This window comes from Acinonyx jubatus, chromosome B2, assembly GCF_027475565.1.
Source record: "Acinonyx jubatus isolate Ajub_Pintada_27869175 chromosome B2, VMU_Ajub_asm_v1.0, whole genome shotgun sequence".
NCBI classification, from domain to species: Eukaryota; Metazoa; Chordata; class Mammalia; order Carnivora; family Felidae; genus Acinonyx; species Acinonyx jubatus.
In genome coordinates this window covers 20,338,780-20,353,820 of record NC_069385.1, presented here as the reverse complement: position 1 = coordinate 20,353,820, position 15,041 = coordinate 20,338,780, and the positions used below count along the sequence as shown (strand labels likewise).

Below are 15,041 nucleotides of genomic sequence, written 5' to 3'. Positions count from 1 at the left end.
AGTTTCCCGTACACTAACCCACCACAAATCTCCAAAAGGTAGTTGAAGACATTCTTGGATATTGCAGGACCTGAATTGGGAATCATGGCCTCCAAAATTTCTCTGTTAATGTCCCTGGTACATTTCCTTTCAGTGTTTCCTGCTGCAAGGGAGCAATTTTCATTTACAGTTTGAATTGATTCAGGAACATGAGAAGAGTTTGTCTTTTTGACAGTAATTCTAAGGAAGAGTGAGGGACAACTGCTACAGATTTTTTTTTCTTTCAAAGTAAGGTCACTTTAGAATTTAACCTCATCTCAATCAAAATTTAAAATGTGAATATTCTATGACGTTTGAGGTCTGATAGATTTGAACCAGCAGAAATAAAAATTTGTCAGAAAGCATGGGCCATATTTCTTCAAGGTGATTACTCTCCTGTGAAGATGAATTATGATTTCTCACTGTTACAGTCATGCTGTATATACTGAATTTGATGACATCCACTAAACAGGAGGGAAAAGAGGTCTAGCCTTACCTTGTAATCCTTGGGCCACAGAAGAAGACTGTTAGGTTTGTTACTCTTTCTCCAAACTGTTGTGGAGTAAATTCTGCTTTGCTTCTATTTTTGGGAGTATTGGTCATTGACAGGTTGACCATGTACTTTATTATTCAAACCAGGATACTTTTAAAGGTAAAAGGGGCTGCTAAAAATTAGCAGGCATTAATTAATCTATAAGAAGAATAACCTGGGCTGTCCTGGCCAAACCAGACATATGGTCACCTTCTGTCTAAAGTGCAAGCCTTTTCTATCATGAATTATTGCTGTGAATATCATCTACACTGTCCCAAACTCCCCCGACCCTCTCAAACTCTTCTAATATACATTTTAGAACTACGAATCCATGATCAATAATTTCCCTCCATCCTTAATCGTTTGAGAGTAGCATAGTGTAGCAGTTAAGAGCATGGTCTAAGGAATCAGAGCCTTAAGTTAAATCCTAGCCATGACAGTTATTAGCTGCATGATATGGGCAAATTACTTCATCTCCTTATGGCTAAAAGCTAATCAACAGCCTTTGTGCTTCGTGTATTGCAGGGTGCAGGGTGCTTTGCTTTGGCTTCTCTCCTCGGGCCCTTTAACATAAAATTACTTCCCTCTTTCCTTTTGGAGTCATCACTCATAAGATTACCCAGAGAAGCATCCTCTAATTTACTGCATGGAAGGCATAAGCCTGTATGCCAATTTTCAGACAGATGAGTAGGAGTAGAGGGCAGGGGGAGTGGGTCCTGTCATTCAGATCTCCATTTCCCTTCCTCTCTCCTGTGCAGGATGAGGGAGGATTACGTTAACTGGCTACGTGGAGTCAATGCGGGGGGGGGGGGGGGGTCTGAGGATTTTTTGAGTCTTAAACTTTAACCACTTCTCTTATTTTTAGCCTTACCCTCATCTGTACTTTTAGAGGTAGCTGGAGCCTCCAGTTTCTGGATATGGGTTCTGTGGTATAACTGAAAATTGCCTATGGATTTTCTCACTGTCAATTTAAAATTTAACTTGCTTGAATCTTGTCAATGAGTTGCTTTTTTAGTTTACTTCACCCCTTCCCCCATTTTCTCATTTCCTATTCTCATTGCCTTAAAGATTTATGCCTCAAAAATCTCTTTATTGTCATTTTACTGAGGTTTATTGAGGGAACAAAAGTAAATGAGTGTGTTCAATTTACCTTCTTTACCCAGATCTAAAGAACATTTTTTAATTAGATTTTTTCTCTTACTTGTTAATATGTAGGAAAGAAGTTGGTTTTGGTGTAACATCTTTGCAGAACTCTGTTATTAATTCTAAAAATGAGTCTGTAAATTCTCTCAAGTAGTTCTATATCTAATTAACCATAGAAATCACGCCAGACTGGTTTCTACTCCCAACACTTGACTAAAATTGCTCTTACTAGGGCCACCAATTTCCTCCCAAGTTGCTAAATCCAGGGGACGCTTTTCTGTTCTAATCATAATTTGTGTGTTTCAGCAATATCCTGTACAACTCACCCATTCCTCCTTGAGGTCCTCTTCTTTCTTAGCTTCTTTTTTTTTTTTATTAAAAAAATGTTGTTTTCAACGTTTATTTATTTTTTTTGGGACAGAGAGAGACAGAACATGAACGGGGAAGGGGCAGAGAGAGAGGGAGACACAGAATCAGAAACAGGCTCCAGGCTCTGAGCCATCAGCCCAGAGCCCCACGCGGGGCTTGAACTCACGGACCGCAAGATTGTGACCTGGCTGAAGTCAGACGCTTAACTGACTGCGCCACCCAGGCGCCCCTTTCTTAGCTTCTTTAACATCTTATCCTTCCAGTTTTTCTTGTATTTCCCTGGATGCTCTTCCTCTCTGATGGGTTCTGCTCCTTCAGTCACTTGGAGTTTCTTAGAGCTTGTACCCAGGCTCTTTTATGCTGCCTTGTTATCATCACCTTCACTACCAACAACTATTATTGTTTGTATTGAATTGTATTCATTATCACTATATAAATAGTTTTTATAACTCCCACATCTCTTTTAGAATCTCGGACTTTTATGACATAAAGCTTGAAAAATCAAGACTGTACAGATTTCCTAACTGTTCAAGCAATCAACAAATCCACAGGCATTTCATGACTTCAGGGGTAGGAAAAATGAGATTTAAGCAGGAAAAAATGTTAATTGCAAGAAATGCAGACAACATCTAAAAAATTATGATGTTTCAATCTTCAAAAACTTTGGTTTGGTTTGCTGGGGCCAGCTACCAGAATCAATATGATAGTCCCAATTGTATCAATGATACAGCATGGTGTATTGATTGTTAAGTGCTTCCATGGTGAACTGTATTGGCTGATTTGGCCATGTGAAGGCTTTATATATTGGTATAAGTTCAATATATCTGAATGGCTTAAATGAGCTTATTCAAATATGGGAAACAGCTTTATTATTAAGCATACACAGCAACTCTTTTCATGAAAATTCTGAGCATTAGTACATTACTCATACTCAAAAGATATATCTCTTTCAGCCAGATATGGAGTTATGCACATAGTCTTGGTATATGACCTTTGTCACATACATCTCTATCTCTATGTCTGCCACATATTTACTATCTATAACTTGCATTTTCATTTTCTTACTGATGTCTTTTGAGGAACAGAAGTTTTAAATTTTGATGAAGTCCAATTTCTCAATTTTTTAAGCTTATGGTTATTGCATTTTGTATGTAAGATATCTTTTCATACCGCAAACTTACAAAGATATTCTTCTCTGGTTTCTTCTAAAAAAGAACTTAATTGTCCAGCATCTTTTAAACTGTTCTTTTGGCTTCTCACATTGATGAGGTCTATAGTTTCAATTTTATCAGAGTCACTTTTTAAAATCTTAAATATAATGATGTGACTTATCCTTCCTCCACCAATTTCAACCTTATTAGGCCTATTTGCTATCATCTTTCCAAACTCTTAACTTGGTTTACAGATCACTTCATCATGTTTTTCTGTCTCAAAGGAAATTCTTACCTCTATCCTCATACTCTAATACTTTGTATTAGCTTTCCCAAACCATGTATGGTTTCCTCAAATCACCACACTCTCCTTTACTTCTGGACTATTACAGTTTCTCTTTGGGACTATCTTTTTGCCTGTTTATTCCTCTCTTCACCTAGGTAACTGCTACTTGTCTCTCAATCTTTATTTCAATGTCACTTTCCCTGGAAAGCCTTTATGATTTTTGAAGACTGATGCCTTTCCCGCATGGTTCCATAGTGCTTTAGGATTTCTGTAGTATTCTGTACTGGTTATGTACTAGCTGTGTTTCTCACTCCAAGTTCCTGGAAGGCCAGGGATATGTCTTGTTTACTATGGTGTCTGCAGTGCTCAGAGGAGTTCTTATTACATAGAAGGGGTGATGGAATATCTTAGCTGGTGGGTAAGGCAGGTGAAGATAGCAGCTGTGACCAGTACCCAGTGTTCCTTGAACCCACCATCATTTATAGAAGATTTTTGGTAACTGTTTGATTTGCTTTCCATCTTGGTATAACATTAAACTTTTTTTTAATGTTTATTTTTGAGAGAGAGAGAGAGAGAGAGAGAGAGAGAGAGAGAGAGAGAGAGAATGAGCAGAGGAGGGGCAGAGAGAGAGGGAGACACAGAATCTGAAGCAGGCTCCAGGCTCCCAGCTGTCAGCACAGAGCCCAACTCGGGGGCTGAACTCAGGAACGGCAAGATCATGACCTGAGCCAAAGTCAGACACTTAACTGACTGAGCCACCCAGGCATTGCTTGGTGTAGCATTTTAATACATGGACACATATTTATTATGGAAATTTTAGGAAAGAATACAGAAAAAAATGAAATTATCCATTATACTACATTCTATAGCTAATAACTGTTAATATTTTGTTGTAATTTCCTTCCAGTCATTTTTCGTTGTATATTTGCCTTACATGTTATTTAAAAATAGAACTTAAATTGAATAGCATATACAGTTTTAAATTTTAATCACTGTATCCTAAATAACCCCCCAAATAAATCCATACATGAGATATGACCAAAAACAATGATAATTAAAATACATAAACTCATATTTTTATATCCAAATTATTATTACTCCCCTCAGAAAGCTAATGATTTTGCAGTTGTTGAAACATTTTTGGGCCCACTCTTTGGAATTATTTTCAGAGCCAAAGAAATATAATTTATTTAGAATTACACTTCATTTTTGATCCAAAACTTATCCATTTATTCAACAAATACTTGTTGAGTTATAGCTACTATTTAAGGTTCTAGAGAGTCAGTTGTGAACAAGACACAGTTCTCTCTCTTCTTGGTTACTTTTTATTATTTAAGAATTTTGGTAATAATTGTCCACTCTCAGAAAATTAAATCCATACTCAAAGGATGATTATTTGCTATGATTAATGATATTAAAAATAGTACATTACTATTTATTAAATAACTATCATAATCCTTCAAAAATACATTTATTAATGGCATATATAGATATTTATGTATATATGTGTATATATACATATATATATAGTTGGAATAAGTCACTATTTTTAAAGTGACAACAGTGATTGTGAATGAAGCTAAGTAAAACACACAGTTAAGAAAAATAGTAATATTATTTTACAGCGTGATCTCACATAAAAGTGCAAATAAGCACTTTTTTCATGATTTCCTTCAGAACTGAAGCTTTTGTGGATAAGTTGAATTTGAAATGAATTTTGAAGAAGGACAAATATATAGAAAAGAAATGAACAATGGGTAAATTTTTCTTTTTTTTCTTTGTGTGTGTGTGTGTGTGTGTGTGTGTGTGCGCTCGCACGCGCGCGGAGGTGAGAGGTATGAGCTGAAGTGGGAAATGCAAGGCTTATTTGGTTAGCAGAAAGTATGAATAGGAGAATGGGATGAAATTTTATCAGTGGTTTTCAATTAAGGGTCACATCAGAATTACCTAGGAAACTTTCAAAAACATGCCTTGGGCTGTTCTGATAACTACTTGGGCCTATTTGATACAAAGTTCTCTTTTTCTGGTCAGCTGCTCACCTCTGACTTTGCTATAGGGAAGAGAAGGGGTGGATACAAGTAGTTACCATGTTTTGCTTGAATGAACCCCCCTGGCAGTCAGTGGACTTTAGTTTCCAGGTTAAGGAATTTAGACATTCTTCTATTAGCAAGTGTGATATATTGTAGGTTTTGACCCATGCAGTTGAAAGGAGAAGGGCTGTGTTTTAGGTAGATCAATGTTTTGGTGGTTTATAATCATGTTGTAGCTTTTCTGTTACAGAGAAGGTAGGAATACAATATACTGCTTTTTAAACAGGAATAATCATTTAATTTCTGTGTAAATGAGACTGTAGTAATATAAAGCCTTTTCTAATGAAGGCTTTTATTGGATGTGAAAATTTAGATATGTTTCCTTCTTAATTGTTCAAAAGTTCACTGTGAGCCTGTGCAAGTAGGTTACTGCTGTTATTAGAACTGTTATAAAAGATGGCTATTTTAAGCAAATAGAACAATCACCTGTAATGCTTATGCCCTCAACTGATGAAAGACCCAAAGGAAAGAAATTCAAATTCATTTTCTTTATTACTTAAGCATTTTCTGAGAAGACAGCATCAGTTTAAGGCTTAAGGAAAGAATGAAAAGTAACACTTAGCTCAGTCCATATAATTGGTTTTTATGAACTAATGGATTGGAATAAAGGTAGTATGACGTGGCACTACCCCTGATTTGTTCGTTAAACTTAGGCAAGGAACAGATTCTTGGTGCCTCAATTTTCCAAAACTTCTATAGGACTAGGATAATATGCCATTTTACACTTCTCATATGATGGTTCTGAGAATCCTTTCAAATGGTTATTTTCAAATTATATAGCCACAATAGCGGATAAAGGTGAGCTTCCATTTATGTTTTATCTTCTTTTTACCTTTATAAAAAATTTAAAGTTTCATTTGCTATTGCTGCAAATGCAATACAGCAATGAGAATAGTTTCTTCACATTTGGAACAAATTTCAGGGCTTCAAGTGAAAGAAAGTTTGTTGTATAAATATGTTTCAAATGATTTAATGCTAGTTAGGCTAATTACTTGAACTGAGAAATAGTTGCAAAATAATTACTGTTACATTATATGAAGAATAAATTAGAAATATCTACAAACTACCTGGCTTTGATATTCCTGAAGAAAAGCATAAAAAAAGATGATATTTTTAGTGTTCAGGGAGTACATATCCATTCATTCATTCAACAAATATTTTAGCCCCTATTATGAACCAGACATTGTTTTAGACAATGGGGTACAGCAGGGTATAAAACAGGGAATCATTGTGGCCCAAAAATGTGCTTCCAGAATAATCACGTTTGCCTTATTCTCTTTAATTGCATTTTAATATTTTAAAAATAAACGTTTGGACAGTTGTGACAGAACAATATGTGGCAAAATGCATGTTTTCTAGTCTATCTGCAGGAGTCTGCAAAGCCTTTGATGATTTCTATTTGCTCATGGAAACTGATGCTTTTGGTCCTATGTCTGCATATATAGTTACAGCCTAATTAATCATACCAATAAAACAATTGAATGTACATTAAATTTGGCTTATTTTAGTTCTTTTAAAATGTTTTGTTTACTCTGATAATCAATCATGTTTTGTAACAATATTTTGAGTTTTTGAAAGGAAAGAGATTTTATTTTATAATTTTTATTGCCTTTGCTTCAGAGCATAAAGTTCTATGAAGACAGCAATTTCTCTCGATTTAAGCAATGTACAAACAAAATTGGATAAAGAAACTGAAAAATCTCACTGCGACTTGAATTATCTTGCTGAACCCATGAGTTAAATATAAGAATATAAGAAATGTCACATTAGATTGAATTAATTGCCATGGAACATGCTATTTTATGAAAAAGCATGGAATTCGCTCTCCACAACATTGATCTACTTGAACATAATTATATTTCCTTAGTAATACATTACATATCAATTTTCCATAAATCAATTTTCTACAAAGGCCTTCTTTGATCCCATTTCTATTTTCAGTCAATGCTATCTCTTCAATTATGAGTCTGTTACCTCTTGTGTATGCCTCACTTCCATATTCCAATGACTGTGTAAACTCTACTTTTCAAAACACCCACTAGAATACACGATAATTTGGAATATGTGCCTGACTTCTCCATCTCTTTCTTTAAAAAAAAAACAACCTTATACTTGCTCACTTTGAAAAGTGTGAATTTTTAACTGATTATACGTGGAAAATTTTATAGCCTTTTGCTCATTTAAAATATAGACCAATTCCTCTATGATGTCCTTTATGATTGGAGAACAATGAAAACTGTGCATACATTCCTAAGAAAAATGATCACAATTTTGTTTATGGATAATACTATTTTATTGCCATGGGAGAACAATGAGCATTTTGTTGTGTTTATTGTTACAGCAGAACATTAAATCATTGTCTTGACAGAGTATGTTGAGTATTCTTTTGTGTGATCTCCATTGCATGTTGTATGAAATAGATTTTCCGAACCAAAATGCTCATAACACTTTGTCCCATGCTACAAATCACATGCTGAATGTAATATTCTACACTACCAGCACTGAATAAATATTCATACTGACAGCATTTCTGGATTCATGTACCTTTAACATTCTTTGAACTTGTATAGATTACCATATATGCCTGTATCAGTGTGATCACCTATATTTGTTAACTTGTATGTAGCTCATCCTCTTAGTAATTTTTTTAGTCCTACTAATGGAAACTTCCCTTAGATGTCTGTACATGTATTACATCCTCCCTGCCTTGGTAAAGTCTAAATTTCTAGAAAGAGAAAGCATATTTAGCTGATCTTGTTTCTTCTTTCTCAAAGCCTTCCTTTTGCCTTATTTTTGTCTTTGTGCCTTCTAAAGTTGGTCTTAAATAATTATCAATGAATTTAATTGATAATATCTAATTGATATGTTTGAAACTAAAATTTTTTCATAACACCTCTGCTATATATTTTATACATATGTATAGACCTCCTATGTCAAAATCCCCAAGTTTTTCCTCTTTAAAATGATTTGTTTCAGCCAGCCTGAATGCATAGTTTTTACTCAGACTGTATTGAAAACAAATAAATCTGAATGTTTAATTATTCTCTTAGTAGCAGATTCTTTTCCAAGCTATGTCAATATTAAAATGTTATATACTAAAAATATTCAGCTTTGAGCAGTGCTAAATGTGGACTTCAGAGACATTTCTTTCTCTAATCCTGCAAATCATGTTTAATGTTTTATATATGCACAGGAATTTTTGTACATTCACCGTATCTATGAAATCTTCCAAGAAAATAATATTTAGGGCTTATCTTACTAGAATAGAATTATCTAAAATGGAACTTAAATGGCTATCAGAGGAAGTGAGATACTCTGATGCACTGTGAACACCTTTGTCTTGCTCTTCTTAGAGCAGACATCTTCCTAAGAGCACAGGTAGAGAATCATTTTACTCTATGTGTGAAGATAGAAACTTCTTCCTATCTTCCTTGAGTAAACAAACTATTACTTCCAGAACCAAGAACATATAGGTCTAAAGGCTATTACCTGGTTCAGTGCATTATTTGTGGAAAAAGAAAAAAAAGTCCTATCCTCTTTATGTTGTCTAATTAAAGTCCAGAAAAATCTGACACCTGGGGAAAAAGACCAGAACCAGAACAAGAAAGAGGATCTGTCCTTGACAGGAAGTATTGTTTTCTTTCCTAAGTTTCATGGAACACACTAGAAGAGTATTTAAAACTGCCACATGGAATTGCCACTTCCAGATGGACATGGCACCAGTCCATAGGAAATGATGACATGAGCAAGGTGATTATAAAGGGACTCACATAAGTTGATCTTTCTTTTCTGCAGATGACACAAATAGAAAGCTTTGAGCCAGAGTGGAAAGGCACACTGTCACTTGCCTTTCCCCTCTGAAGAAGCTGGGACACATTCTGCTCAGCCAACATGTTCCCATAGGAATGTGATTTAACTTCCACTTTTCACACAGAATGAAGCAACACTGGAGACCTGTCGGGAGGGTGATAGCAGCCTGGGAGGAATTTGGATAAGTGTTTTTCACTCCACTGTTTTCATGTGACTTGACTCTCCTCTTAATTTAGTTACATCTTGACCTGGAAAATGCAGCCAATGTTTGTCTCTGTTCATTTGGCTTACCTTGATTCATCATGTGCATACCCCTCTTTCCCCTACTCTCACCTTATGCAGCCTTTCCCCTGCAACCTACTAATAGACTTTATCTAAATGTCTACACATGTATTAACTGTCTCCCTCCGTAGGGGCTTTACTTCTAGGGAAAGAACATGTATTTGGGTCCTTGAAATATATAAAAAGAATATTCACCTAAAGCATCCTAAGAGGCTCCCCACTCCTTTCATCAGATCTGACTATTCATATATCTGGCAGCTTCTATAAGAACCCTCTGGTAGTAGAGGAATTAATATTTCTCACTTCTCCCTAGGTCCCCCCCCCCTCACCCCACCATCAAACGACTGATTTTTATGCATGAGATAATAGACAAGCCTTGGATGACCTGTTTTTTTCCCCCCTTCCCCCTCCCTCTTTTTCCTTGCGGTAAAATAGTGCTGAAGAAAGAGGGCACTAGTGTACAGCCCAGATCGCATCCTTGCACCGTCTGGCTTAGAGCTGAGGCGTCTGCGAACCGAGCGTGGCCCGAGTGGTGTTCTGGCCCGAGGACCATAGCGCTGTCTATCCGGACTCAGGTACGTCTCAAGTCCAATTCTCCAAGCAGACCCAGGTAAGCAGACACCTCTGGGCGGTGAAACCCACCCACAGTGGCAGACATAGTTGCAGTCTGTGGGATTTCCTCTTGATCTCAGAGGCATCCCCGCTTATTTATTTCTTTTAGCCCAGCATCCCCGGGCAGCGTCGGGACCCGTGGATGCCTGGGTTATCTTCCTCTTGCCTGGCTCACCTCATGCTCTCGCTCCCCGCCCGCTCCCTTAGCTCCTTTCTTGTCCGACTCTCACCTTGAGAAACGGAGCCGGGAGGAACGAGAGGGAGCCAACTTCAGCCCCAGAGGCTGCTGAGATTTGGCGCCTCTGCCCCCGAAGCGGTCGGGTTTGAATATACCTGCAGGAGCACTGGCTGCAAGGCAAAGAGAATGAGGATGGAGGGGTGGTGGGAGGCGAAGGAAGGGGTGTGTGTGTGTGTGTGTGTGTGTGTGTAAAGAACGCAGGAAGGAGGGTTAAAAGAGCGAAGTCGGGGGTGGGGTGGGGAGTGTCAAAGAATTGCAACTCGCTGGTCCAAGCGTCCGCTCCAGGCCCTGCAGGGGAATGTTTCCGCAGCTGGACTGAGCACTGTCCAGGGTTCTGAAGGCGGCAGAGCTTGAGCTACCGCTGCAAGAGCTACCCAGACGCTCCCCTCCGTTCCCTTTCTAGAAATGTGCAAAGCCAAAGGTCCCGATTTAGGCGGGTGCAGGGGCCCCCTCCGCCCCCTCTTTCCACCCTCCATCGCGGGCATCAAGTTACCTTATCTGCACCCTTTCTCCCTGAACATCTACAGTAAGCCTGACTTCTTGGGTGTGTGTATGGGGGGGGGGGGTGTGTGTGGGAGACATACCAAACTCCGACATGCTGAGAATTTACCAGGCGTTGCCTTAGTAACTAATATGGATTTCCTCAAGCTGGCAAATTATATTTACTACTCGGGTTGTATGTTGAGGTCTTTTCAACCCCTTTAATTTAAAGTAAAAGGTGCATTCCTTTTTTTGCGTTCATCTTGAAGTAGTGCTTCCACACTCATAATGAGTTTCCAAATTTCTTCTGGGAAAAAGTTGATCTTTTCAAATCCGGGAAGTTCTCTAAGGCTGGAAGACCTAGCTCCTCCTCTCCTTTATTCCCCTTCCCCCCCCACCCCCCCCACCAAGTCTGTAAGTGTAATGGGTATTTGGGGACCTGGAAGAGGCTTGAAGCTGGAGGAGGGGAAGGGTCGGTGGGGCTCTGCGCCTCCAGGGACCGATGAGGGCACTGCGGGCAGGACGCACCACGTCCTGCCTTGACCACAGCTGTCTCCCAAGCTGTCCCTCCGGCCGCTATCATGTGTTGAAATGGACCGGGCAACTATTAACATCACTGACCCAGAGTTTTGAAACAGGTCTTGTGATAACGGAGCTTTGATTTTCTTCCTTTTTTTGTCGGCAGCGTCCAGCTCACGGCTGCCACCACGATGTCCATTGTACTCTTGACCAGTTTACTTTGATGCACCGGTGAAGAAGGGGGCTCGAATTCCCCTTTTAGAAGCGTCTCCAGGACACGGAGGTGGTCGTGGAGGACTAGGTGGCGGAGGAGGGGAAGGAGGCCGGGGTGCAAGCGGCGAAAGTGTTGAACCAGCGGTGTTGGCGAGCAGGACCGAGCAGGGAGAGGCAGGCGTCGGGTGTCTGTCTACGTTGTGAGCGCGCAGAACCGGCTGGCAGGACCAGCGTGGGAACGCGGCCAGCAGGCTGTGGACCTCAGCACAATGGTCTGGCTCTTCCTGGTTTTTTTCCCAGTGATCTTTTTGGAGATGTCCCTTCTTCCCAGAGGACCCGGCAGGAAAGTGTTGCTGGCGGGAGCCTCGTCTCAGCGCTCGGTGGCCAGAATGGACGGAGATGTCATCATTGGAGCCCTCTTTTCAGTCCACCACCAGCCTCCGGCCGAGAAGGTGCCTGAGAGGAAGTGTGGAGAGATCAGGGAGCAGTATGGCATCCAGAGAGTGGAAGCCATGTTCCACACGTTGGATAAGATTAACGCGGACCCGGTCCTGCTGCCCAACATCACTCTGGGCAGTGAGATCCGGGACTCCTGCTGGCACTCCTCCGTGGCTCTGGAGCAGAGCATTGAGTTCATCAGGGACTCTCTGATTTCCATTCGAGATGAAAAGGATGGGCTCAACCGGTGCCTGCCTGACGGCCAGTCCCTCCCCCTAGGCAGGACTAAGAAGCCTATTGCGGGCGTGATCGGCCCGGGCTCCAGCTCCGTAGCCATTCAAGTGCAGAACCTGCTTCAGCTCTTCGACATCCCACAGATTGCGTATTCTGCCACAAGCATCGACCTGAGTGACAAAACTTTGTACAAATACTTCCTGAGGGTTGTCCCTTCTGACACTTTGCAAGCAAGGGCAATGCTTGACATAGTCAAACGTTACAATTGGACCTATGTCTCTGCAGTCCACACAGAAGGTAGGCATTGCATTTGGGAAAGAAAGGTACAGAGGAAGCGAGTATATTGCATGATGTGCCTTTATGATCATAATACTGCCCTCCACCCCCCATTTATTTCCTGCACTGTGGGCAACAGACTTTACCCTTGTCAGTACACACCCACCCAGGCATTACCTTTGATCCTCCTTCTGTAATTATAGTGTAGGAAAACTGTGTCCCATGGTTTTTTGGGGCATAGTAAGAACCTATAAGATACAAACTCTCCGTGAGTAGTATCCAACTGTAGTTTTTGGGCTACATGTTTGTCTCACATTCTGAGTTTGTGTTTGAAAGGCTTGTTTGCCCAAGGTGGTATACTACCCTTAAATGACTGGCTGTGGTTTTCCAAGCTTCACAGACTAATCCAATATGAGCAACTGGGGAAACAAACAAAAACAACAAAACTTGCTGTCACCTAAATTGGTCTTGAAAGCTTTATCTTGTCTCCAACAGCTGAAGGTGCTTCTTTGTCCTAGTGTGTGGTTCCCCTTCTTTCACATACAAAGCTTCCTTGGAATGTTGGATTCATGCGTCCATCTTCCTCTGTATATCAGAAACTTACTTCAAATTCTAGGGTGCCTCGGATACAAAGGAAAAGTAAATAGTTTAAATCATATATTTATTTTCTTTCTATTAAGTATGTTAAAACTATCCAGATGCCCTCACTCCTCCCAAGAATTATCTTGTTTTATGAGAAATAGCACTGGTGACCTCTTAGATTTGAGTTTGGTTTCTAGTCTTTTTCTTCTAACACGATGATTTTGCTCATTAGAATTTAGTTAGATCAATTACTAATAAAAGGATAGTAGAAATTAGGTGTAAAATGGCTTAAAAAAAGAAATAGATTTATTTGAGGTTAAAAACTTTGATTTTTATAGAGTCTTACATGAATTCTCAAAGTATTTTTTTTAAAGATTTCCCTTACTCTCCTTCTCTCAGCCTATGCAGATTTGGGGATAAAAATGAGACTTTTGAGTTATTCACTCTTAACTCTCTTGTTAGGTCTATAAAGAAACTGAGACCTGGATTAAATATCAATTGCCTACGGCAATTCACACACACACACACACACACACACACATGCGTGCGCGTGCACACACACATATGTATGTGTATATATATATATATATATGTATATATATATGTTAGCATATGGAAGATAATCTTGAGAATATTGCTGCATTCATATTTTTAAATATCAAATTATTGAAAGAAAGGCCAGGAAAGAAAGGCATGACTTCATGTTCTTGCAACAGTTACACAATATTCAGCCACTGGTGTGAACTCTGATTTCAAAATTAAAAAGCATTCTTACTGATGTGGTTATATGGTGATTATTAATGAAAACCAATGCTTTAATTTATAAAGGGAGCAGAGTTTTCAGGACAAACAAACAAAAACAATGTAGAATTATGCATTATAATTTTGGAATTTGCCTTTGGGGGAAAAACTTTCTGCCGCAATATTGTGACTTTTAACAGCTGACTCATATTTCTGAATCTTGATTTTTAATAGTGAATGGCAAATCTCTTTTTCAACAAAATCTCATACAACTATTTTAAGAAACAATTTTAGGTTCAAATGCTAATCTCTTGCATATTAATGTTTAATGTTAATTTCCTACGTTTTTAATGTTTAACATAGTTTCCTCTGGTGCTTAGATGGAACATCTTGAAAGCACAAATTAAAGATGTGTTAATTATCAGCATTAGATCTCTCTACAAGGGAATGGCAAAATCTAGATGGAATGTGATTTATTTAAATATTAAATAATTCTCCCTCCGTTGAGCTAGGTAATAGTTTATAGATACTAGAAGTATAAATTCCTCTTTCCAAAAGTAATAGTTCATTACTTTTATATCCTAGTTTTATTTCCCATATTTTAATATAGCATCATTTTATGTTGGGGTAGTGAAGAGTAAAGACATCCCTATCTATCTTCAATTTGTTTTTCAGTTGCATCACTTTGCTAAAAATAATTGCTTATAGTGGGTTGCTTTCTGACAAGTAGAATTATGTTTTTGGAAAATTAATTTGACTTGTGTTTGCCAATTTTGTTCAGGAAGGGCTAATATTAAAATTTCACCCCATATTAATTTGGATTACTTTATTTCCTTTCTGCCTTCTGACTGATTTTGTGCGGCAGAGATTATGTCTCCATACTATTGTAGTAGTTGATTCTAGACTACGTTGTGTTCATAGAGCAGTGTCAGAGCTAACTTTCATGTCTATTATCAAGAGATGACGCCATTCCCCTACCTTTTACATATGATCTTATTTCCTCTCAAGGAGAATTTGTTCCTATTCT

General features: G+C 38.7%; 1 protein-coding gene across 4 annotated transcripts in view; it reads left to right on the top strand.

Moving 5' to 3' along the window:
* Positions 1-15,041, top strand: part of GRM1 (glutamate metabotropic receptor 1) — a 449,767-nt gene that overhangs the window by 31,825 nt on the left and 402,901 nt on the right. For 3 of the 4 annotated variants that reach the window (XM_027056692.2, XM_053222134.1, XM_053222133.1), the window contains exons 3-4: positions 10,117-10,256; positions 11,697-12,712. In XM_027056692.2, the coding sequence (XP_026912493.2) occupies positions 12,013-12,712 (700 nt within the window). In that variant the 5' untranslated portion in view covers positions 10,117-10,256; positions 11,697-12,012. Of the gene's footprint in view, positions 1-10,116; positions 10,292-11,696; positions 12,713-15,041 lie in introns of all 4 variants that reach the window. The other variant, XM_027056691.2, reaches the window with a different exon arrangement.